The sequence below is a fragment of the Bufo bufo genome, chromosome 1 (genome assembly GCF_905171765.1).
Source record: "Bufo bufo chromosome 1, aBufBuf1.1, whole genome shotgun sequence".
Taxonomy (NCBI): Eukaryota; Metazoa; Chordata; class Amphibia; order Anura; family Bufonidae; genus Bufo; species Bufo bufo.
In genome coordinates, this window is record NC_053389.1 from 68,589,183 (window position 1) to 68,611,773 (window position 22,591).

General features: G+C 42.6%; 1 protein-coding gene across 1 annotated transcript; it reads right to left on the reverse strand.

Annotated features, from left to right (window-relative positions):
• Positions 1-1,332: 1,332 nt before the first annotated feature.
• LOC120996244 lies at positions 1,333-12,515 on the reverse strand. Its single transcript, XM_040426036.1, has 4 exons — positions 12,493-12,515; positions 12,187-12,249; positions 10,332-10,482; positions 1,333-1,957 (listed from the first exon to the last, which is right to left on the reverse strand). The coding sequence occupies exons 2-4, from the start codon at positions 12,227-12,229 to the stop codon at positions 1,438-1,440; spliced, it is 714 nt and encodes a 237-aa protein (XP_040281970.1). The 5' UTR covers positions 12,230-12,249; positions 12,493-12,515; the 3' UTR covers positions 1,333-1,437.
• Between the last annotated feature and the right edge of the window lie 10,076 nt (positions 12,516-22,591).

Sequence of the window (22,591 nt, forward strand, 5' to 3'; positions counted from 1 at the left end):
GGAAGCTGTTGAAGATTGGGTGTCCTGTGTAAGCCAGTCAACTATTTTCTCCGAATTTTTCAGGTTCAGGGTACGTGGCCTCTGAACACTGGGCATTATTCCAGGGCCAGTGGAAATTACAGCACCACGACCACGACGGCCCCTGCGGGGTGGCCTGCCTCTGCCTGTCATATTTTTTTTTGATAAGTGGTACTATGCGTGCAAGGTACTGTGCCACCCTATATAAGTGGTGGGCAGTGGGCACAGTACAGTCTGTGTGGGCCTGACACACACTGGCTTGCAACTGCGATTATATCACAGAGAAATAATAAATGGACTTTTTTTATGTGCAAGGTTTTGTGAGTGACACCCTGTAACGGTATGAGTGGTGGCCTAGCCAGTGGCCACAGTACAGTCTGTGAGCCAGACACTCACTGGCATGCAACTGGGATTATATCACAGAGAAATAATAAATTGACTTTTTTTTATCTGCAAGGTATTGTGAGTGACACCCTGTAACGGTATGAGTGGTGGCCTAGCCAGTGGCCACAGTACAGTCTGTGGGCCAGACACTCATTGGCATGCAACTGGGATTATATCACAGAGAAATAATAAATTGACTTTTTTTTATCTGCAAAGTTTTGTGAGTGACACCCTGTAACGGTATGAGTGGTGGCCTAGCCAGTGGCCACAGTACAGTCTGTGGGCCAGACACTCACTGGCATGCAACTGGGATTATATCACAGAGAAATAATAAATGGACTTTTTTTTATCTGCAAGGTATTGTCTGTGACACACTGTATGAATGGTGTGCACACAGTACTGTCTGTGAGCCTGCAGGCTGCAGCCTCTCACACACGGGCAGGCAACAGCAATATATATATATATATATATATATATATATATATATATATATATATATATTAAAAAAAAGCAGACTGATGTACCAGCCCTAAAAAGGGCTTTTTGGGGTGCTGTCAGGACGTTGTCCTTACAGCAGATGAGTCTGTGGACACAGAACACTAGCTAACGCTTTCCCTATTGAATCAGCAGCAGCAGTAATGTCCCTCCTCTCACTAAGAATGCAGCTTCCGAATGAATCTAAAATGGATGCTGTCCAGGAGGTGGGAGGGTCTGGGAGGGAGGGTCTGCTGCTGATTGACTGGAATGTGTCTGCTGACTGTGAGGTACAGGGTCAAAGTTTACTCAATGATGACGAATAGGGGGCGGACCGAACATCGCATATGTTCGCCCGCCGCGGCGAACGCGAACAAGCTATGTTCGCCGGGAACTATTCGCCGGCGAACTATTCGGGACATCTCTATGTAAAACAGGATGACAAATACTTTAGTAAAAAAAAAATTTATTTCAGATTTCCATGTAATGTAGGTTCATTGCTCCATTGCTCAGTTATGACCGGAGCTGCTCTCTTATTGGCTTTGCCGCCTGAAGGTATCTCTAAGCTTTGGCACTGAAAAGCTCAGATTGCATCTTCTTCAACAATTCCTCCTCGAACACTAACATATTTTGAAAGACCTTTGAAAGCATAGTACTTTCCTCCAGACCTTCTGGTTCACTAACAGGTTTACTATCTTCTTTGCTCTCTGCATTTGCTACCTCTTTGCGGACGTCTTCAATAATGGGCTTTATACGTTCATTGAACTGATCTATAATCGGCTGTGCTTTTTTCTGTACAACGGGACGAATTTCTTCCCAGAAGGCGCTCTGATGTATTTTGACTTGATCCTGAAACTTCTTAAAAGAAGGCTGGATTTCCACCACAACATCACGTGTGCTCGTGTAGATAAGCATGGCTAATTCCCCCAAAACAGGGAGTACTTTAGTAGAGTAGACTGGGTAGTTGGCGTTGATTTCCTCATGTACCTCCTTATAAATGCCCATGGTGTATTCAATAACGCTATACCCCAAGGTATAATAATTTCCCTTTATCATTTCTGTTCTCTTCTCACATGCAGCCCTGGATGAGAATGAGAGAAAAAAAAAACATTAGTGAATGTCAAATTATTGTTACTCGTTCTATTAAGAAGAGATTTGGTGAAGCCCAGGCTTTATCACAGCAGAAGAAAATGGTCATTCTGTTTTTGTACATAAGGTAAAAGGGGTGCCGCAGCTTCATTAGAACTTAGAGATCAACTGTTGCCAGTGGCCGCTGAAGACAATGGTCGACGATATACAGTGCCTTGCAAAAATTCACCCCCCTTGACTTTTTTCATATTTTGTTACATTACAGCCTTAAGTTCAATGTTTTGTTAATCTGAATTTTATGTAATGGATCAGAACACAATAGTCTAAATTGGTGAAGTGAAATTAGAAAAAATATATAAATAAAACTATTGTTTAGAAATAGAAAACAGAAAATTGGCATGTGCGTATGTATTCACCCCCTTTGATAGGAAGCCCATAAAAAGCTATTTTTTAAAAGGCCCCAGAGGCTGCAAAACCAAAGCAAGAGGCATCACTAATCAAACACTGCTATGAAGACCATGGAACTCTCCAAACAAGTAAGGGACAATGTTGTTGAGAAGTACAAGTCAGGGTTAGGTTATAAAAAAATATCCAAATCTTTGATGATCCCAAGAAGCACCATCAAATCTTTCATGACCAAATGGAAAGAACATGGCACAACAGCAAACCTGCCAAGAGACGGCCGCCCACCAAAACTCACGGACTGGGCAAGGAAGGCATTAATCAGAGAGGCAGCACAGAGACCTAAGGTAACCCTGGAGGAGCTGCAGAGTTCCACAGAGAGACTGGAGTATCTGTACATAGGACGACAATAAGCTGTATGCTCCATAGAGTTGGGCTTTATGGCAGAGTGGCCAGAAGAAAGCCATTACTTGCAGCTAAAGACAAAAAGGCACGTTGTGAGTTTGCGAAAAGGCATGTGGGAGACTCCCAAAATGTATGAAGGAGGGTGCTCTGGTCTGATGAGACTAAAATTGAACTTTTCGGCCATCAAAGAAAACGCTATGTCTGGCGCAAACCAAACACATCACATCACCCAAAGAACACCAACCCCACAGTGGAAAATGGTGGTGGCAGCATCATGCTGTGGGGATGTTTTTCAGCAGCTGGGACTGGGAAACTGGTCAGAGTTGAGGGAAAGATGGATGGTGCTAAATATAGGGATATTTTTGAGCACAACCTGTACTACTCCTGTGCGTGTTTTGAGCCTAAAACTGAGGTTCGCCTTCCAGCAGGACAATGACCCCAAACACACGGCTAAGGCTACTTTCACACTTGCGGCAGAGAGATCCGGCAAGCAGTTCCGTCGCCGGAACTGCCTGCCGGATCAGGCAAAATGTATGCTAACTGATGGCATTAGTAAGACTGATCAGGATCCTGATCAGTCTTAAAAATGCCTGATCAGTCGAAAAAATGCATTGAAATGCCGGATCCGTCTTTCCGGTGTCATCCGGCAAAAACGGATCCGGCATTTATTTTTTCACCTTTTTTTTCAGTCTGCGCATGCGCATACCGGAAGGACGGATCTGGCATTCCGGTATTCTGAATGCCGGATCCGGCACTAATACATTCCTATGGGAAAAAATGCCTGATCCGGCATTCAGGCAAGTCTTCAGTTTTTTTAGGGCTCTTTCACACCTGCGTTATTGTCTTCCGGCATAGAGTTCCGTCGTCGGGGCTCTATGCCGGAAGAATCCTGATCAGGATTATCCTAATGCATTCTGAATGGAGAGTAATCCGTTCAGGATGCATCAGGATGTCTTCAGTTCCGGTACGGAACGTTTGTTGGCCGGAGAAAATACCGCAGCATGCTGCGCTTTTTGCTCCGGCCAAAAATCCGGAACACTTGCCGCAAGGCCGGATCCGGAATTAATGCCCATTGGAAGGCATTGATCCGGATCCGGCCTTAAGCTAAACGTCGTTTCGGCGCATTGCCGGAGCCGACATTTAGCTTTTTCAGAGTGGTTACCATGGCTGCCGGGACGCTAAAGTCCTGACAGCCATGGTAAGTGTAGCGGGGAGCGGGGGAGCAGTGTACTTACCGTCCGTGCGGCTCCCCGGGCGCTCCAGAGTGACGTCAGGGCGCCCCAAGCGCATGGATCACGTGATCGCATGGATCACGTCATCCATGCGCATGGGGCGCTCTGACGTCATTCTGGAGCGCCCCGGGAGCCGCACGGACTGTAAGTATACCGCTCCCCCGCTCCCCGCTCCTACTATGGCAACCAGGACTTTAATAGCGTCCTGTGTGCCATAGTAACACTGAAAGCATTTGGAAGACGGTTCCGTCTTCAAATGCTTTCAGTACACTTGCGTTTTTCCGGATCCGGAGTGTAATTCCGGCAAGTGGAGTACACGCCGGATCCGGACAACGCAAGTGTGAAAGAGGCCTTAGCCGGAGATAAAACTGTAGCATGCTACGGTTTTCTCTTTTGCCTGATCAGTCAAAACGACTGAACTGAAGACATACTGATGCAAACTGAACGGATTACTCTCCATTCAGAATGCATGGGGACATACCTGATCAGTTCTTTTCCGGTATAGAGCCCCTGTGACGGAACTCTATGCCGGAAAAGAACAACGCAAGTGTGAAAGTAGCCTTAATGTGTTGGAATGGCCTAGTCAAAGCCCAGATCTCAATCCAATAGAAAATCTGTGGTCAGACTTAAAGATTGCTGTTCACAAGCGCAAACCATCCAACTTGAAGGAGCTGGAGCAGTTTTGCAAGGAGGAATGGGCAAAAATCCCAGTGGTAAGATGTGGCAAGCTCATAGAGACTTATCCAAAGTGACTTGGATCTGTGATTGCCGCAAAAGGTGGCTCTACAAAGTATTGACTTTAGGGGGGGTGAATAGTTATGCACATTGACTTTTTCTGTTATTTTGTCCTAGTTATTGTTTGCTTCACAATTTAAAAAAAACATCTTCAAAGTTGTGGGCATGTTCTGTAAATGAAATGATGTAAATCCTCAAACAATCCATGTTAATTCAAGGTTGTGAGGCAACAAAATACGAAAAATGTCAAGGGGGTGAATACTTTTGCAAGGCACTGTAATAATGCCTGTATGGGACAGATCCAATGTAACATGAGCCACTCTAATAAAGCAGCTTGCTGTTCTGGTTTGTAATGTGAGAACGTGGGTGGAGGACCCCTCTATATGACAACCATATGCCTTAAAAAGGTACATGCACAGGTGCATTTACTGTGAGACAGACCATCTTTGCCCAGAGATAGGTATTTTCTTTTCTTACTTGGTTCTGCTGGGACAGCACATTGTGCTGCACTGTGGTTTTTGGTTCTGCTGAGGAAGTATATTCTGCTGCACTGTGTTATTTGATTCTGCTGAGGCAGTATATTGTGCTGCACTGTGGTATTTCGTTCTGCTGAGGCAGTATATTGTGCTGCACTGTGGTATTTGGTTCTGCTGAGGCAGTATATTGTGCTACACTGTGGTATCTGGTTCTGCTGAGGCAGTATATTGTGCTGCACTTTGGTATTTAGTTCCGCTGGGGCAGTATATTGTGCTGCACTGTGGTATTTGGTTCTGCTGGGGCAGTATATTGTGCTGCACTTTGGTATTTAGTTCCGCTGGGGCAGTATATTGTGCTGCACTGTGGTATTTGGTTCCGCTGGGGCAGTATATTTTGCGGCACTATGTTATTTTTTGTTCTGTTAGTATATTGTCCTGCACTGTGGTATTTGGTTCTGCTAGGACAGTATATTGTGCTGCACTGTGGTATTTGGTTCAGCTGGGGCAGTATATTGTGCTGAACTGGGGTATTTGGTTCTGCTGGGGCAGTATATTGTGCTGCACTGTGGTATTTGGTTCCGCTGAGGCAGTATATTGTGCTGCACTGTGGTATTTTGTTCTGCTGGGGCAGTATATTGTGCTGTACTGTGGTATTTGGTTCTGCTGGGGCACTATATTGTGCTGCACTGTGGTATTTGGTTCTGCTGGGGCAGTATATTGTGCTGTACTGTGGTATTTGGTTCTGCTGGGGGAGTATATTTTGCTGTACTGTGGTATTTGGTTCTCCTGGGGCAGTATATTGTGCTGCACTTTGGTATTTGTTCTGCTGGGGCAGTATATTGTGCTGCACTGTAGTATTTGGTTCTGCTGAGGCAGTATATTGTGCTGCACTGTGGTATTTGGTTCTGCTGAGGCAGTATATTATGCTGCACTGTGGTATTTGGTTCTGCTGAGGCAGTATATTATGCTGCACTGTGGTATTTGGTTCTGCTGAGGCAGTATATTGTGCTGCAAAATAATATTTGGTTCTGCTGAGGCAATATATTGTGCTGCACAATAGTATTTGGTTCTCCTGGGGCAGTATATTGTGCTGCACTGTGGTATTTGGTTCTACTGGGGCAGTGTATTGTGCTGCACTGTGGTATTTGGTTCTGCTGGGGCAGTATATTGTGCTGCACTGTGGTATTTGGTTCCGCTGAGGCAGAATATTGTGCTGCACTGTGGTATTTGGTTCTACTGAGGCAGTATATTGTGCTGTACTGTGGTATTTAGTTCTGCTGGGGTAGTATAATGTGCTGCACTGTGGTATTTGGTTCTGCTGAGGCAGTATATTGTGCTGCACTATGGTATTTGGTTCTGCTAGGGCAGTATATTGTGCTGCACTATGGTATTTTGTACTGCTGAGACAGTATATTGTGCTACATTGTGGTATTTTGTTCTGCTGGGGCACTATATTGTGCTGCACTGTGGTATTTGGTGTACTGCACTGTGGTATTTCGTTCTGCTGGGGCAGTATATTTTGCTTTACTGTAGTATTTGGTTCTGCTGGGGCAGTATATTGTGCTGCACTGTGGTATTTGGTTCTCCTGGGGCAGTATATTGTGCTGCACTGTGGTATTTGGTTCTCCTGGGGCAGTATATTGTGCTGCACTGTGGTATTTGGTTCTCCTGGGGCAGTATATTGTGCTGCACTATGGTATTTGGTACTGCTGAGACAGTATATTGTGCTGCATTGTGGTATTTGGTTCAGCTGGGGCAGTATATTGTGCTGCACTGTGGTATTTGGTTCTGCTGGGGCAGTATAATGTGCTGCAATGTGGAATTTGGTTCTGCTGGGGCAGTTTTTTGTGCTGCACATGGTATTTGGTTCTGCTGGGCCAGTATATTGTGCTGCACTGTGGTATTTCGTTCTGCTGTGGCAGTATATTGTGCTGCACTGTGGTATTTGGTTCTGCTGAGGCAGTATATTGTGCTGCACTGTGGTATTTGGTTCTGCTGAGGCAGTATATTGTGCTGCACTGTGGTATTTGGTTCTGCTGGGGCAGTATATTGTGCTGCACTGTGGTATTTGGTTCTGCTGTGGCAGTATATTGTGCTGCACTATGGTATTTGGTTCTGCTGGGCCAGTATATTGTGCTGCACTGTGGTATTTGGTTCTGCTGAGGCAGTATATTGTGCTGCACTGTGGTATTTGGTTCTGCTGAGGCAGTATATTGTGCTACACTGTGGTATTTGGTTCTGCTGAGGCAGTATATTGTGCTGCACTGTGGTATTTGGTTCTGCTGAGGCAGTATATTGTGCTGCACTGTGGTATTTGGTTCTGCTGAGGCAGTATATTGTGCTGCACTGTGGTATTTGGTTCTGCTGAGGCAGTATATTGTGCTGCACTGTGGTATTTGGTTCTGCTGAGGCAGTATATTGTGCTGCACTATGGTATTTGGTTCTGCTGGGGCAGTATATTGTGCTGCACTGTGGTATTTGGTTCTGCTGAGGCAGTATATTGTGCTGCACTGAGGTATCTGGTTCTGCTGGGGCAGTATATTGTGCTGCACTGTGGTATTTGGTTCTGCTGAGGCAGTATATTGTGCTGCACTGTGGTATTTGGTTCTGCTGGGGCAGTATATTGTGCTGCACTGTGGTATTTGGTTCTGCTGAGGCAGTATATTGTGCTGCACTGAGGTATCTGGTTCTGCTGGGGCAGTATATTGTGCTGCACTGTGGTATTTGGTTCTGCTGAGGCAGTATATTTTGCTGCACTATGGTATTTGGTTCTGCTGGGGCAGTATATTGTGCTGCACTTTGGTATTTGGCTCTGCAGGGGCAGTAAATTGTGCTGCACTGAGGTATCTGGTTCTGCTGAGGCAGTATATTGTGCTGCACTGTGGTATTTGGTTCTGCTGGGGCAGTATATTGTGCTGCACTTTGGTATTTGGTTCTGCTGGGGCAGTATATTGTGCTGCACTGTGGTATTTGGTTTTGCTGGGGCAGTATATTGTGCTGCACTGTGGTATTTGGTTTTGCTGGGGCAGTATATTGTGCTGCACTGTGGTATTTGGTTCTGCTGAGGCAGTATATTGTGCTGCACTGTGGTATTTGGTTCTGCTGAGGCAGTATATTTTGCTACACTGTGGTATTTGGTTCTGCTGGGCCAGTATATTGTGCTGCACTGTGGTATTTGGTTCTGCTGAGGCAGTATATTGTGCTGCACTGTGGTATTTGGTTCTGCTGGGCAGTATATTGTGCTGCACTGTGGTATTTGGTTTTGCTGGGGCAGTATATTGTGCTGCACTGTGGTATTTGGTTCTGCTGAGGCAGTATATTGTGCTGCACTGTGGTATTTGGTTCTGCTGGGGCAGTATATAGTGCTGCACTGTGGTATTTGGTTCTGCTGGGGCAGTTTTTTGTGCTGCACATGGTATTTGGTTCTGCTGAGGCAGTATATTGTGCTGCACTGTGGTATTTGGTTCTGCTGGGGCAGTGTATTGTGCTGCACTGTGGTATTTGGTTCTGCCTGGGCAGTATATTGTGCTGCACTGTATTTGGTGTACTGCACTGTGGTATTTCGTTCTGCTGGGGCAGTATATTTTGCTTTACTGTAGTATTTGGTTCTGCTGGGGCAGTATATTGTGCTGCACTGTGGTATTTGGTTCTCCTGGGGCAGTATATTGTGCTGCACTGTGGTATTTGGTTCTCCTGGGGCAGTATATTGTGCTGCACTGTGGTATTTGGTTCTCCTGGGGCAGTATATTGTGCTGCACTATGGTATTTGGTACTGCTGAGACAGTATATTGTGCTGCATTGTGGTATTTGGTTCAGCTGGGGCAGTATATTGTGCTGCACTGTGGTATTTGGTTCTGCTGGGGCAGTATAATGTGCTGCAATGTGGAATTTGGTTCTGCTGGGGCAGTTTTTTGTGCTGCACATGGTATTTGGTTCTGCTGGGCCAGTATATTGTGCTGCACTGTGGTATTTCGTTCTGCTGTGGCAGTATATTGTGCTGCACTGTGGTATTTGGTTCTGCTGAGGCAGTATATTGTGCTGCACTGTGGTATTTGGTTCTGCTGAGGCAGTATATTGTGCTGCACTGTGGTATTTGGTTCTGCTGGGGCAGTATATTGTGCTGCACTGTGGTATTTGGTTCTGCTGTGGCAGTATATTGTGCTGCACTATGGTATTTGGTTCTGCTGGGCCAGTATATTGTGCTGCACTGTGGTATTTGGTTCTGCTGAGGCAGTATATTGTGCTGCACTGAGGTATCTGGTTCTGCTGAGGCAGTATATTGTGCTGCACTGTGGTATTTGGTTCTGCTGGGGCAGTATATTGTGCTGCACTTTGGTATTTGGTTCTGCTGGGGCAGTATATTGTGCTGCACTGTGGTATTTGGTTTTGCTGGGGCAGTATATTGTGCTGCACTGTGGTATTTGGTTTTGCTGGGGCAGTATATTGTGCTGCACTGTGGTATTTGGTTCTGCTGAGGCAGTATATTGTGCTGCACTGTGGTATTTGGTTCTGCTGAGGCAGTATATTTTGCTACACTGTGGTATTTGGTTCTGCTGGGCCAGTATATTGTGCTGCACTGTGGTATTTGGTTCTGCTGAGGCAGTATATTGTGCTGCACTGTGGTATTTGGTTCTGCTGGGCAGTATATTGTGCTGCACTGTGGTATTTGGTTTTGCTGGGGCAGTATATTGTGCTGCACTGTGGTATTTGGTTCTGCTGAGGCAGTATATTGTGCTGCACTGTGGTATTTGGTTCTGCTGGGGCAGTATATAGTGCTGCACTGTGGTATTTGGTTCTGCTGGGGCAGTATATTGTGCTGCACTGTGGTATTTGGTTCTGCTGGGGCAGTATATTGTGCTGCACTGTATTTGGATCTGCTGGGGCAGTATTTTTTGCTGCACTGTGGTGTTTGGTTCTTCAAAGGTGTTTTGAGATGACCCTACATACTTGTGTCCACCTCCTGCCAATTTGCACCAATCTACAACTTGGGGCCATTTAAAAAAAAAAATTCCAGGGCACTTTAAATTTCCACTCTGCTTGTGCTGCTCCCCCAAGTTCTAGTCCTATAAGCCTTGGTATCAGAATTGTGTATGAAAATATTGCTCAATGATCTCACCGTCTGTCAGCCTCCGGTGATTCCCAGTTTGCTACCATTTCGGCACCCAACACCATTACATTACGTAATACACTTTTTACAGAATCCCTTATCGTAGGTTTTGCTGGAGGTTCTTTTTCCTCCTGTGTCTGAATGGCAACACTATATGTTCCTACAAGATAAAAAATATTAAGTTACAAATTCATTATCTGAGTTCTCTATGCGCCAATACAGGAAACATGTCAGTAGATAGGATACGACTTCCAGACCATGCCACTGATATTCATCCATACAAGCCCAGTAAATATTACATTTACAGCACTCATAACAAGCAGTCTGTTCCTAAAAAACCTGTCAGCTATTATGACTTGTTTTTCTTGTATTCCTGTGAAATAACAATTCTGTAAAACTCTTTGCTGTTCCTCTGTTATTCCTCTTAGAAATGTAAGGATAAATTGTGCTGCACTATGGTCAATTAAAAAAATAAATTGTAATATATTTTAGCGCATGACAGTTGTCTTAGCTCAGCGGAGCAGGCAGAAGCAGGAGCCCGCTCTGCCAGCTAATCCTGGCATAGTCCATGGGTACAGGGTAGCCATGTGCTATGCCAGAAGTTAGTAATTGTCCGGGGAGCATGGGCAGGAGCAGCAATGCGCGCTCCTGCCCGTACTCCCTGCGCTGCTGCTGCCCGTTCACAAAATGAGTACTCCGTACACCGCTGAGCTGTCAGCAGTGTATGGAGATCTGAGATTTAAGCACACACTATTAGGGATGCAAAAGTATAGTAAAAATAGAAAATGAAAAAATAAAGTATATTCGAATTTTTTTTTTTAGGGGATTAGGGACAACATATTAAAATTATTATAAAAGTTTAGTTATTCTTCAAGAAAAACTGATTGAAAAAGATAATTTCCCCCTATTTCCAGCCTTTAATACCTTTTTGATTTTTTTTTAGATTGTAATTGAATAGATTTTATACTGATATGTGAAACCTCTTTAAGACGAAGCCCTAAAATTGCTTTTAAAAAGTGATCTTTAGGTCTTCTCAAGGAATATGGCCAGTATCTAAAATATAAAATGTATACATGTATATCACAGGAAATAGGGTCTGGATAAGGGGGGGGGTGGTCTTCTCAACAGGGTGGTCTTTAGGAGAATCAGACTTCATATCTGCTTTGAAAGCTGGGTAAAGAGCCTCTGATGCAGTATTAATTGCTGGGAAAAATAGTTCAGCAAGCAGCACTAATTTTATTTTTTATGACCATGACAGAACCCCCGACAGATCTCATTAAAGTAGCACTCCCACAGATATATAACAGATATATCTGATATATTATGGATGTATTAGATATATTATAGATATATTTGATATATAATGGATGTATTAGATGGATAATGGGTATATAAGATTTGTAACATATATATTAGATATACTGTATAACTAATATATTGCAGGTATAACAAATATGTGCTACTGCTGAGACCTATTCCTTGTGTATAAAAAAAAAACTACAAGATGATATACCGTATATACATACATGGCCTGTATATAATACCGTGCATGCAGTGTTACCAAAGAAGTCCTGTTCCAAACTATTAGTGCATGTGCATATACAGTAAATAACTTATACCAATCTTATGTCCAAACTATGGGGTCCAAAAAAAAGTTAAAGGGGTATTCCGGTTGCTTCAAGTTATCCCCTTTCCACAGGATAGGGGATAACTATTAGATCCTACCGCTGGGACCCCCCACCGATCACATGAATAGGGGCCCCTGCAGCCCCACTGAAATACCACCCGACTGATTCAACAGTTTTCCCCTAAACAACCGGAATACCCCTTTAATTAAGTCTACAAGAATCAGACATGTCCATACCTGATAGGAACAAGAGAAGCAATGATGAAACCAGGATTTTCATGATCAGAATTGAACTCAAACCTACAAGAAAGACAAAAGTACACTGAGGAAAACTGTTGAGTTGGGTTTCTACATATTTTCTTTCTCCAGCAGATAAGCTGCTGCAGCTTTCATCTCAATCAGGACACTTGCATGCTCAGCCAAGCCGAGAGTACATGTGTATGGAGGAGTTTGGAAAGAGAGTCATCGTCCAATATATATATATATATATATATATATATATAAATATATATATATAATATATCCAGCATGCAAATATCTTACCTGACAAAAAAGAATCAAATGCATTAGGTGGGCTTTGTCCCCAGCTTTTTATATTCGATGCTGTGGACACCCACTGTTAGTCATGGCACATAACCAACTGGAAGCAAACAGACGTTACACAGATTGCAAATGTCAATAAGTGAGGGTTACATGGGTAGAATGTATAAAACAAAAGCAAACCCAATACACTGGAGCTGTAACCAAATTGGGATTTATGTTGCAGATTTAGCCACTGCACCCCTCCGTCCAGGGCATAAAGCACAGAAAAAGACAGTAATTGTAATAAAGTACACTCACAAATTGATATGTACAGTATAAGATTCCGAAATGGGAAATAAATATCCAGGCCAAACAGTAGTGACTGTGTAGTAAAGTATGTTTAGTGAAAATGGATACAGTGTGATCTGCATAGCACTAAATATCGCTATCTCTCATCCAACGTTGAGGCTGTGATCCTACCCCTTAGGCTGGTTTCACACGGGCGTTGCGGGAAAATGTGCGTGTGCGTTGCGGGAACACCCGCGATTTTTCCGCGCGAGTGCAAAACATTGTAATGCGTTTTGCACTCGCGCGAGAAAAATCGCGCATGTTTGGTACCCAAACCCGAACTTCTTCACAGGAGTTCGGGCTTGGGATCGGTGTTCTGTAGATTGTATTATTTTCCCTTATAACGTGGTTATAAGGGAAAATAATAGCATTCCAAATACAGAATGCATAGTCAAATAGCGCTGGAGGGGTTAAAAAAAATAATAATAATAATTTAACTCACCTCAGTCCACTTGATCGCGGCCCGGCATCTCCTTCTGTCTCCTTTGTTGAATAGGACCTGTGGTGAGCATTAAGTACAGTTACAGGACCTTTGATGACGTCACTCCGGTCATCACATGATCCATCACCATAGTAAAAGATCATGTGACGTACCATGTGATGACAGGAGTGAGGTCATCAAAGGTCCTGTAACTGTACTTAATGCTCACCACAGGTCCTATTCAACAAAGGAGACAGAAGGAGATGCCGGGCTACGCGATCAAGAGGACTAAGGTGAGTTAAAAATGAATTTATTTTTTTAACCCCTCCAGCCCTATTTTACTTTGCATTCTGTATTCAGAATGCTATTATTTTCCCTTATAACCATGTTATAAGGGAAAATAATAATGATCGGGTCTCCATCCCGATCGTCTCCTAGCAACCGTGCATGAAAATCGCACCGCATCCGCACTTGCTTGCGGATGCTTGCGATTTTCACGCAACCCCATTCACTTCTATGGGGCCTGCGTTGCGTGAAAAACGCAGAATAAAGAGCATGCTGCGATTTTCATGCAACGCATAAGTGATGCGTGAAAATCACCGCTCATCTGAACAGCCCCATAGAAATGAATGGGTCGGTATTCAGTGTGGGTGCAATGTGTTCACCTCACGCATCGCATCCGCGCGGAATACTCACCCATGTGAAAGGGGCCTTAAGGACTCGGCCCTTTTTCACCTTAAGGACTTTTGCAAATCTGACCAGTGTCACTTTAAGTGCTGATAACTTTAAAACGCTTTGACTTATCCAGGCCATTCTGAGATAGTTTTTTTGTCACATATTGTACTTCATGACACTGGTAAAATTAAGTAAAAAAAAAATCATTTTTATTTATAAAAAAATACCAAATTTACCAATTTTTTTTAAAAAATTGCAAATTTCCAAGTTTCAATTTCTCTACTTTTATAATACATAGTAATACCTCCAAAAATAGTTATTACTTTACATTCCCCCATATGCCTACTTCATTTTAGGATCATTTTGGGAGTGATATTTTATATTTTGGGGATGTTACAAGGCTTAGAAGTTTAGAAGCAAATCTTGAAATTTTTCTGAAATTTTCAAAAACCCAATTTTTAAGGACCAGTTCAGGTCTGAAGTCACTTTGTGAGGCTTACATAATAGAAACCACCCAAAAATGACCCCATTATAGAAACTACACCCCTCAAGGTATTCAAAACTGATTTTACAAACGTTGTTAACCCTTTAGGTGTTCCACAAGAATTAATGGAAAATAGAGATACAATTTCAAAATTTCACTTTTCTGGAAGATTTTCCATTTTAATCATTTTTTTCCAGTTATAAAGCAAGGGTTAACAGCCAAACCAAACTCAATATTTATGGCCCTGATTCTTTAGTTTACAGAAACACCCCATATGTGGTTGTAAACCGCTGTACGGGCACACGGCAGGGCGCAGAAGGAAAGGAATGCCATACGGTTTTTGGAAGGCAGGTTTTGCTGGACTGTTTTTTTTTTAAACCATGTCCTATTTGAAGACCCCCTGATGCACCCCTAGAGTAGAAACTCCATAAAAGTGACCCCATCTAAGGAACTACACCCCTCAAGGTATTCAAAACAGATTTTACAAACGTCGTTAACCCTTTCGGTGTTCCACAAGAGTTATTGACAAATGGAGATGAAATTTCAGAATTTCAATTTTTGGGCAAATTTTCCATTTTAATCCATTTTTCCCAGTAACAAAGCAAGGGTTAACAGCCAAACAAAACTCAATATTTATGGCCCTGATTCTGTAGTTTACAGAAACACCCCATATGTGGTCGTAAACCGCTGTACGGGCACACGGCAGGGCGCAGAAGGAAAGGAATGCCATACGGTTTTTGGAAGGCAGATTTTGCTGGACTGGTTTTTTGACACCATGTCTCATTTGAAGCCCCCCTGATGCACCCCTAGAGTAGAAACTCCAAAAAAGTGACCCCATTTTAGAAACTACGGGATAGGGTGGCAGTTTTGTTGGTACTAGTTTAGGGTACATATGATTTTTGGTTGTTCTATATTACACTTTTTGAGAGGCAAGGTAACAAGAAATAGCTGTTTTGGCACCGTTTTTTATTTTTTTGTTATTTACAACATTCATCTGACAGGTTAGATCATGTGATATTTTTATAGACCAGGTTGTCTCGGATGCGGCGATACCTAATATGTATACTTTTTTATTTTATTTATGTAAGTTTTACACAATGATTTCTTTTTTTAAACAAAAAAAATCATGTTTTAGTGTTTCCATAGTCTGAGAGCCATTTTTTCAGTTTTTGGGCAATTACCTTGGCTAGGGTATGATTTTTGCGGGATGAGATGACGGTTTTATTGGCACTATTTTGGGGTGCGTGTGACTTTTTGATCGCCTGCTATTACACTTTTTGTGATGTAAGGTGACAAAAAATTGCATTTTTTACACCGTTTTTTTTTTTTACGGTATTCACCTGAAGAGTTAGGTCATGTCATATTTTTATAGAGCAAGTTATTAAGGACGCTGCGATACCTAATATGTATACTTTTTTTTTATTTATGTAAGTTTTACACAATATTTTCATTTTTGAAGCAAAAAAATATCATGTTTTAGTGTTTCCATAGTCTGAGAGCCATAATTTTTTCAGTTTGTGGAGGATTACTTTGGGTAGGGTATGATTTTTGCGGGATGAGATGACGGTTTTATTGGCACTATTTTGGGGCGCATATGACTTTTTGATCGCTTGCTATTACACTTTTTGTGATGTAAGGTGACAAAAAATGGTTTATTTAGCACAGTTTTTATTTTTTTACGGTGTTCATCTGAGGGGTTAGGTCATGTGATATTTTAATAGAGCCATTCGATACGGACGCGGTGATACCTACTATGTATACTTTTTATTTATTTATATATATAAGTTTTACCCAATAATATCATTTTTGAAACAAAAAAAAAAATCATGTTTTAGTGTCTCCATATTCTGAGAGCCATAGTTTTTTCAGTTTTTGGGCGATTATCTTAGGTAGGGTCTCTTTTTTTGTGGGATGAGATGACGGTTTGATTGCCACTATTTTGAGGTGCATATGACTTTTTGATTGCTTGCTATTACACTTTTTGTGATGTAAGGTGACAAAAAATGGTTTATTTACTTTTACTTGAAACTTTTAATTTTTGGGGGGAAAACTTTATTTTTGAAACTTTTTTTTTACTTTATTTTTTGTCCCACTTTGGGAATTCAACTTTTGGGGGTCTAATCCCTTTTACAATGCATTCCAATACTTCTGTATTGGAATGCATTGGCTGTATGAGTAATACTGTGTGTATTACTCCTACAGAATCCGGCCTGTGAGATTCAGGGGGCTGGATCTCATAGGCTCGTCACCGGAAGGCAGCGTGATGCCTTCCTTAGACATCGCGCTGCCTTCCATGCCATCGGGTCCCCCCTACAGCCGCATGGGGACCCGATGGCACCGCCGCCCTCTGCCCGCTGGATAAGGTAAAAGCCGCAAACCGCAGGTCTGAATTTACCTGTGGTTTTCGGCGATCGCCGACACGGGCGGGTCACGTGACCCCCCCGGCGTTGTGACAGGATGCCCGCTGAATGATTTCAGCGGACATCCTGTTGCGATTAACCCCCGCCGCGCCGCAATCGCGATTTAAAGTTAGTCCTTAAGGACTCAGGAAATAGGGCGTACCGGTACGTCCTACGTCCTTAAGGGGTTAAAGAGGTTCTCTGGGAATTCATAAAATAAAATTACTGAAAATACTTAAATATTACTTTATCATAAATATATTCCTAAATACCTTTCATTAGTTCTAAGGGTTCGTATTATATGGGGAGCAATCATTAGGAGAAATAAAATGTCCGCCGTCCTATTAGTACAAACAAAACCTGTCCTAATCACACAGCAGGACAAGTTACTTCACAACACTGAGCTAAAGAGCTGCCTCATCCTCCTCTCTGCTCTGCTTGTCAGGGATTATGATCCTGAATACAGCTGATAAGATCTTCAGCTGAATCTCTGTAGGAATGGAGTTCTCTGGGAGGTTTATGAACTCCCAGAGAAACCTCTCCTGGCAGCATGTATCCAATAGCAATGCTTACAGTATATCAGTCTTTTAAATATTGCACTGGTGATGGAAAAGCCGAGTCTGCTAAAGGGTTAATGCTGTAATACTCAGGTTCACCACTTTAAAATGTCTACTGTTATGTTGATTGTGATTTATGCATTATGTGATCCAGAAAGGCTATGTACAGTATGTGAGGAAACAGTTAGCATGGCAGGCTTGGTCACAGTTGTCAGGTTAGAACCCAGTCCTATATTTAGCTGATTAGTAGTTGGGAATTCCTAGCAAGCTAAGCTAGAGTGCTAGAACAGCTTTGGTGTGCTCTGCCAAGTAGGCCTTTTTTTAGAAAGAACTATTGAATTTATCCAGAAGGTTGAGGACCATTAAGGCCACTATACTTGGGTGTAAAAGCTGCCAGAAAGAATAACTTTGCCAGAAAGAACAACTTAACTAGCTCTGATAGAAAAAAACTATTGAATATATCCAGAAGGTTGAGCATCATTAAGGCCATGCTGAGACTAGACAGTAAAGGTAACACACTCATATGGTTTTGGACATTACTGCTCGTTATATGGGTTAATGGCTTCTAACCAAACAGGCCTGGTCACTGCCTGCACAATCCGCTGGCCCCTTATTCCTGTCTTCCTGCTTTGCACCCTGCCAACCATCAACCATCAAGGGCACCCACGTCACCACCATGCAGGAGCTCCAAGACCATGGTATACCCCAAGGGGGACAAAGGGTGCGTCCTCCACCCACTGTACCTGTGGCCCGGAGGAGAGTTGGAGCAAGGATTAGCCACCGCGAAGACAACCACCCTTATCGCTTCCGCAATCACTCCCAGTGTCTCCAGCCCTTCCATCACAGCCCCACCTGTTGGCCAGTGCACTGAACATTCCAAGCAAACATGCCAGCTCTCAGTAGCATCACTCCAGTTACAGGTACTCCTTATAGAAACATAGAAACATAGAATGTGTCGGCAGATTAGAACCATTTGGCCCATGTAGTCTGCCCAATATACTGAATACTATGAATAGCCCTTGGTCCTATCTTATATGAAGGATGGCCTCATGCCTATCCCATGCATGCTTAAACTCCTTCATTGTATTTGCAGCTACCACTTCTGCGGGAAGGCTATTCCATGCATCCACTACTCTCTCAGTAATGTAATACTTCCTGATATTACTTTTGAACCTTTGCCTCTCTCATTTAAAACTGTGTCCTCTTGTAGCAGTTTTTCTTCTTTTAAATATTCTCTCCTCTTTTACCTTGTTGATTCCCTTTATGTATTTAAAAGTTTCCATCATTTCCCCTCTGTCTCGTCTTTCTTCCAAGCTATACATGTTAAGGTCCTTTAACCTTTCCTGGTAAGTTTTATCCTGCAATCCATGTACCAGTTTAGTAGCTCTTCTCTGAACTCTCTCCAAAGTATCAATATCCTTCTGGAGATATGGTCTGCAGTACTGAGCACAATACTCCAAACGAGGTCTCACTAGTGCTCTGTAGAGCGGCATGAGCACCTCCCTCTTTCTACTGGTAATGCCTCTCCCTATACACCCAAGCATTCTGCTAGCATTTCCTGCTGCTCTATGACATTGTCTGCCTACCTTTAAGTCTTCTGAAATAATGACCCCTAAATCCCTTTCCTCAGATACTGAGGTTAGGACTGTATCACAGATTTTATATTCTGCTCTTGGGTTTTTACGCCCCAGGTGCATTATCTTGCACTTATAAACATAAAATTTTAGTTGCCAGATTTTTGACCATTCCTCTAGTTTTCCTAAATCCTTTACTATTTGGTGTATCCCTCCAGGAACATCAACCCTGTTACAAATCTTTGTGTCATCAGCAAAAAGACACACCTTACCTTTTTGGAGGAAAACATACTCCTTCTTCAAGGATCCCTGACCATAAAAGTTGAGTACGTGCTCCCTCTGGCTGTTAGCCAATGCATCTATCTTGATGTTCTCCAGGCTGTGGCTAGCCACCTAAGGGTACTTGTGTGCCTTCCCTGTGGGAGGGTTCCTGAACAATAGGTTTTATTTCCCTAGTTTGCCGCAAAGGTTTGCTATTTACAGTTGCCGCCTTTTTCTTATGGATGATCTATCCATTGAAGTGAATGGGGCTAAGCTGCGCCCAGGTCACGTGACCTATAGTCGTGATGTCACTGGCCTGCTGGAAGCATGCTTGCAGTAGTGCCGCAGCCTTCTCAAACAGCTGATCAGGAGGGGTCCAGGGGGTGTCTGACCCCCGCTGATCAAATGCTGATGACCTACGGTATCCAAAGGATAGATCATCAGTAAGAAAAAGGCAGACAACTCCTTTAACTTGATCACTCTGCCATGTACCCACTTCTGCCTGTCTCCGGATTTGACTCTTTGCTGCCGGACCTGATCTTTGGACCGACATTCAGCTGCCTGCCTTGACCCACAGACTGACTTTGGATTGCAAGAATTCTGTTTGCCCTTACTTCAGCGTGCTGTCCCTGGATCCATGTGAGGGACAGGGCTGGTTCTAGCTTTGTTAGAAAGATTGTCATTTACTATATGATGTCTGATTTTCATTTTTACATTAATCACGGCATAACTCCTTTATCTCCTTTTTATGTCTGTGTCTATTTATATATACACACACGTTGCATTGAAACCATATAACATATAACATTGCTGTATACCATAATGGCAATCTATGGCACATGTACCACAGCTTGATGAGGAGCATTTCTCCTTGGATTAGCCCAGCTAGTCTCTTCATTTTTTTTCCCCTGGGCATGGTGAGCTCATAGTTACATAGTTAAAAAAAAAAAAACATAAGTCCATCAAGTTCAACAAAGGGATAGGTGGGGTCGCAAAATGGCGATGAAACTAAGATTTCTACATGTTTTCATAAGCATTAATGTTGCTTAATTTTAAGAATTCATCTAAACCCTTTTTAAAACTGTCCACTGTTCCTGCTGTGACCACGTCCTGAAGAAGTCTATTCCACACATTCACAGTTCTTACAGTAAAGAAGCTTTGACGCTTCTGGAGACTGAACTTTTTCTTCTCCAGTCGGAGGCAGTGCCCCCTTATGAAGGCATTTTACATGGAACAGTTTTTCACCGTATCTTTTGTATGGGAAATTTATATATTTGTATAGGTTAATCATGACCCTTAGACGTCTCTTCTCAAGACTAAACAAATTTAACCACTTCACATCCGGGCCATTTCCCCCTTCCTGACCAGGCCATTTTTTGCAAATCTGACATGTGTCACTTTATGTGGTAATAACTTTAAAACGCTTTTACTTATCCAGGCCATTCTGAGATTGTTTTCTTGTCACATTTTGTACTACATGACAAAATTGAGTAAAAAAATTTCATGTGGAAAAATTAGCAAATTTCTATTTCTCTACTTTTATAATAGATAGTAATACCTCCAAAAATAGTTATTACTTTACATTCCCCATATGTCTACTTCATCTTCGGATAATTTTGTGAATGTCATTATATTTTTTGGGGACATTAGAAGGCTTAGGCTGGGTTCACACGGGCGTTGCGGGAAAATGTGCGGGTGCGTTACGGAACACCCGCGATTTTTCCGCGCGAGTGCAAAACATTGTAATGCGTTTTGCACTCGCGTGAGAAAAATCACGCATGTTTGGTACCCAAACCCGAACTTCTTCACAGAAGTTCGGGCTTGGGTTAGGTGTTCTGTAGATTGTATTATTTCCCCTTATAACATAGTTATAAGGGAAAATAATAGCATTCTGAATACAGAATGCTTAGTAAAATAGCGCTGGAGGGGTTAAAATAAATAAATAAAATAATTTAACTCACCTTAGTCCACTTGATCGCGATGCCGGCATCTCCTTCTGTCTCCTTTACTGAACAGGACCTGTGGTGAGCATTCATTACAGGTCAAGGACCTGTGGTGACGTCACTCCGGTCATCACATGGTCCATCACCATGGTAAAAGATCATGTGATGGATCATGTGATAACCGGAGTGACATCACCACAGGTCCTTGACCTATAATGAATGCTCACCACAGGTCCTGTTCAGTAAAGGAGACAGAAGGAGATGCCGGGCATCGCGATCAAGTGGACTAAGGTGAGTTAAATTATTATTATTTTTTTTTTAACCCCTCCAGCGCTATTTTACTATGCATTCTGTATTCAGAATGCTATTATTTTCCCTTATAACCATGTTATAAGGGAAAATAATAATGTCTCCATCCCGATCGTGTCCTAGCAACCGTGCGTGAAAATCGCACCGCATCCGCACTTGCTTGTGGATGCTTGCGATTTTCACGCAACCCCATTCACTTCTATGGGGCCTGCGTTGCGTGAAAAATGCAGAATATAGAGCATGCTGCAATTTTCACGCAACGCACAAGTGATGCGTGAAAATCACCGCTCATGTGAACAGCCCCATAGAAATGAATGGGTCGGTATTCAGTGCGGGTGCAATGCGTTTACCTCACGCATCGCATCCGCGCGGAATACTCGCCCGTGTGAAAGGGGCCTTAGAAGTTTAGAAGCAAATCTTGAAATTTTTCAGAACATTTCCAAAACCCACTTTTTAAGGACCACTTCATGTCTGAAGTCACTTTGTGAGGCTTACATAATAGAAACCACCACAAAATGATGCCATTTTAGAAACTACACCCCTCAAGGTATTCAAAATTAATTTTACAAATGTTGTTAACCCTTTAGGTGTTCCACAAGAATTAATGGAGATGAAATTACAGAATTTCACTTTTTTGGCAGATTTTCCATTTTAATAATTTTTTTACCACTAACAAAGCAATTGTTAACAGCCAAATAAAACTCAATATTTATTGCCCTGGTTCTGTAGTTTACAGAAACACCCTATATGTGGTCATAAACTGCTGTATGGCCACACGCAGGGCGCAGAAGCAAAGGAACGCCATATGGTTTTTGGGAGGCAGATTTTGCTGGACTGTTTTTTTGACACCATGTCCCATTTGACGCCCCCCTGATGCACCCCTAGAGTAGAAACTCCAAATAAAGTGACCCATTTTGGAAAATACATCCCTCAAGGTATTCAAAACTGATTTCACAAACTTTGGTAACCCTTTAGGTGTTCCACAAGAGTTAATGGAATATGGAGATGAAATTTCAGAATTTCTATATTTTGGCAAATTTTCCATTTTAATTTAAAAAAATCCAGTAACAAAGCAATAGTTAACAGCCAAACAAAACTCAATATTTATTGCCCTAATTCTGTAGTTTACAGAAACACCCCATATGTGGT

What these genes read in the sequence shown, in the direction of transcription:
- LOC120996244 (XM_040426036.1), bottom strand. Translation starts at nt 12,229, where the DNA reads ATGAAAATCCTGGTTTCATCATTGCTTCTCTTGTTCCTATCAG. An exon ending in GCTTCTCTTGTTCCTATCAG is followed by an intron (nt 10,483 to 12,186) that starts GTATGGACATGT and finishes TTTATCTTGTAG; the next exon opens with GAACATATAGTGTTGCCATT. An exon ending in TCACCGGAGGCTGACAGACG is followed by an intron (nt 1,958 to 10,331) that starts GTGAGATCATTG and finishes ATTCTCATCCAG; the next exon opens with GGCTGCATGTGAGAAGAGAA.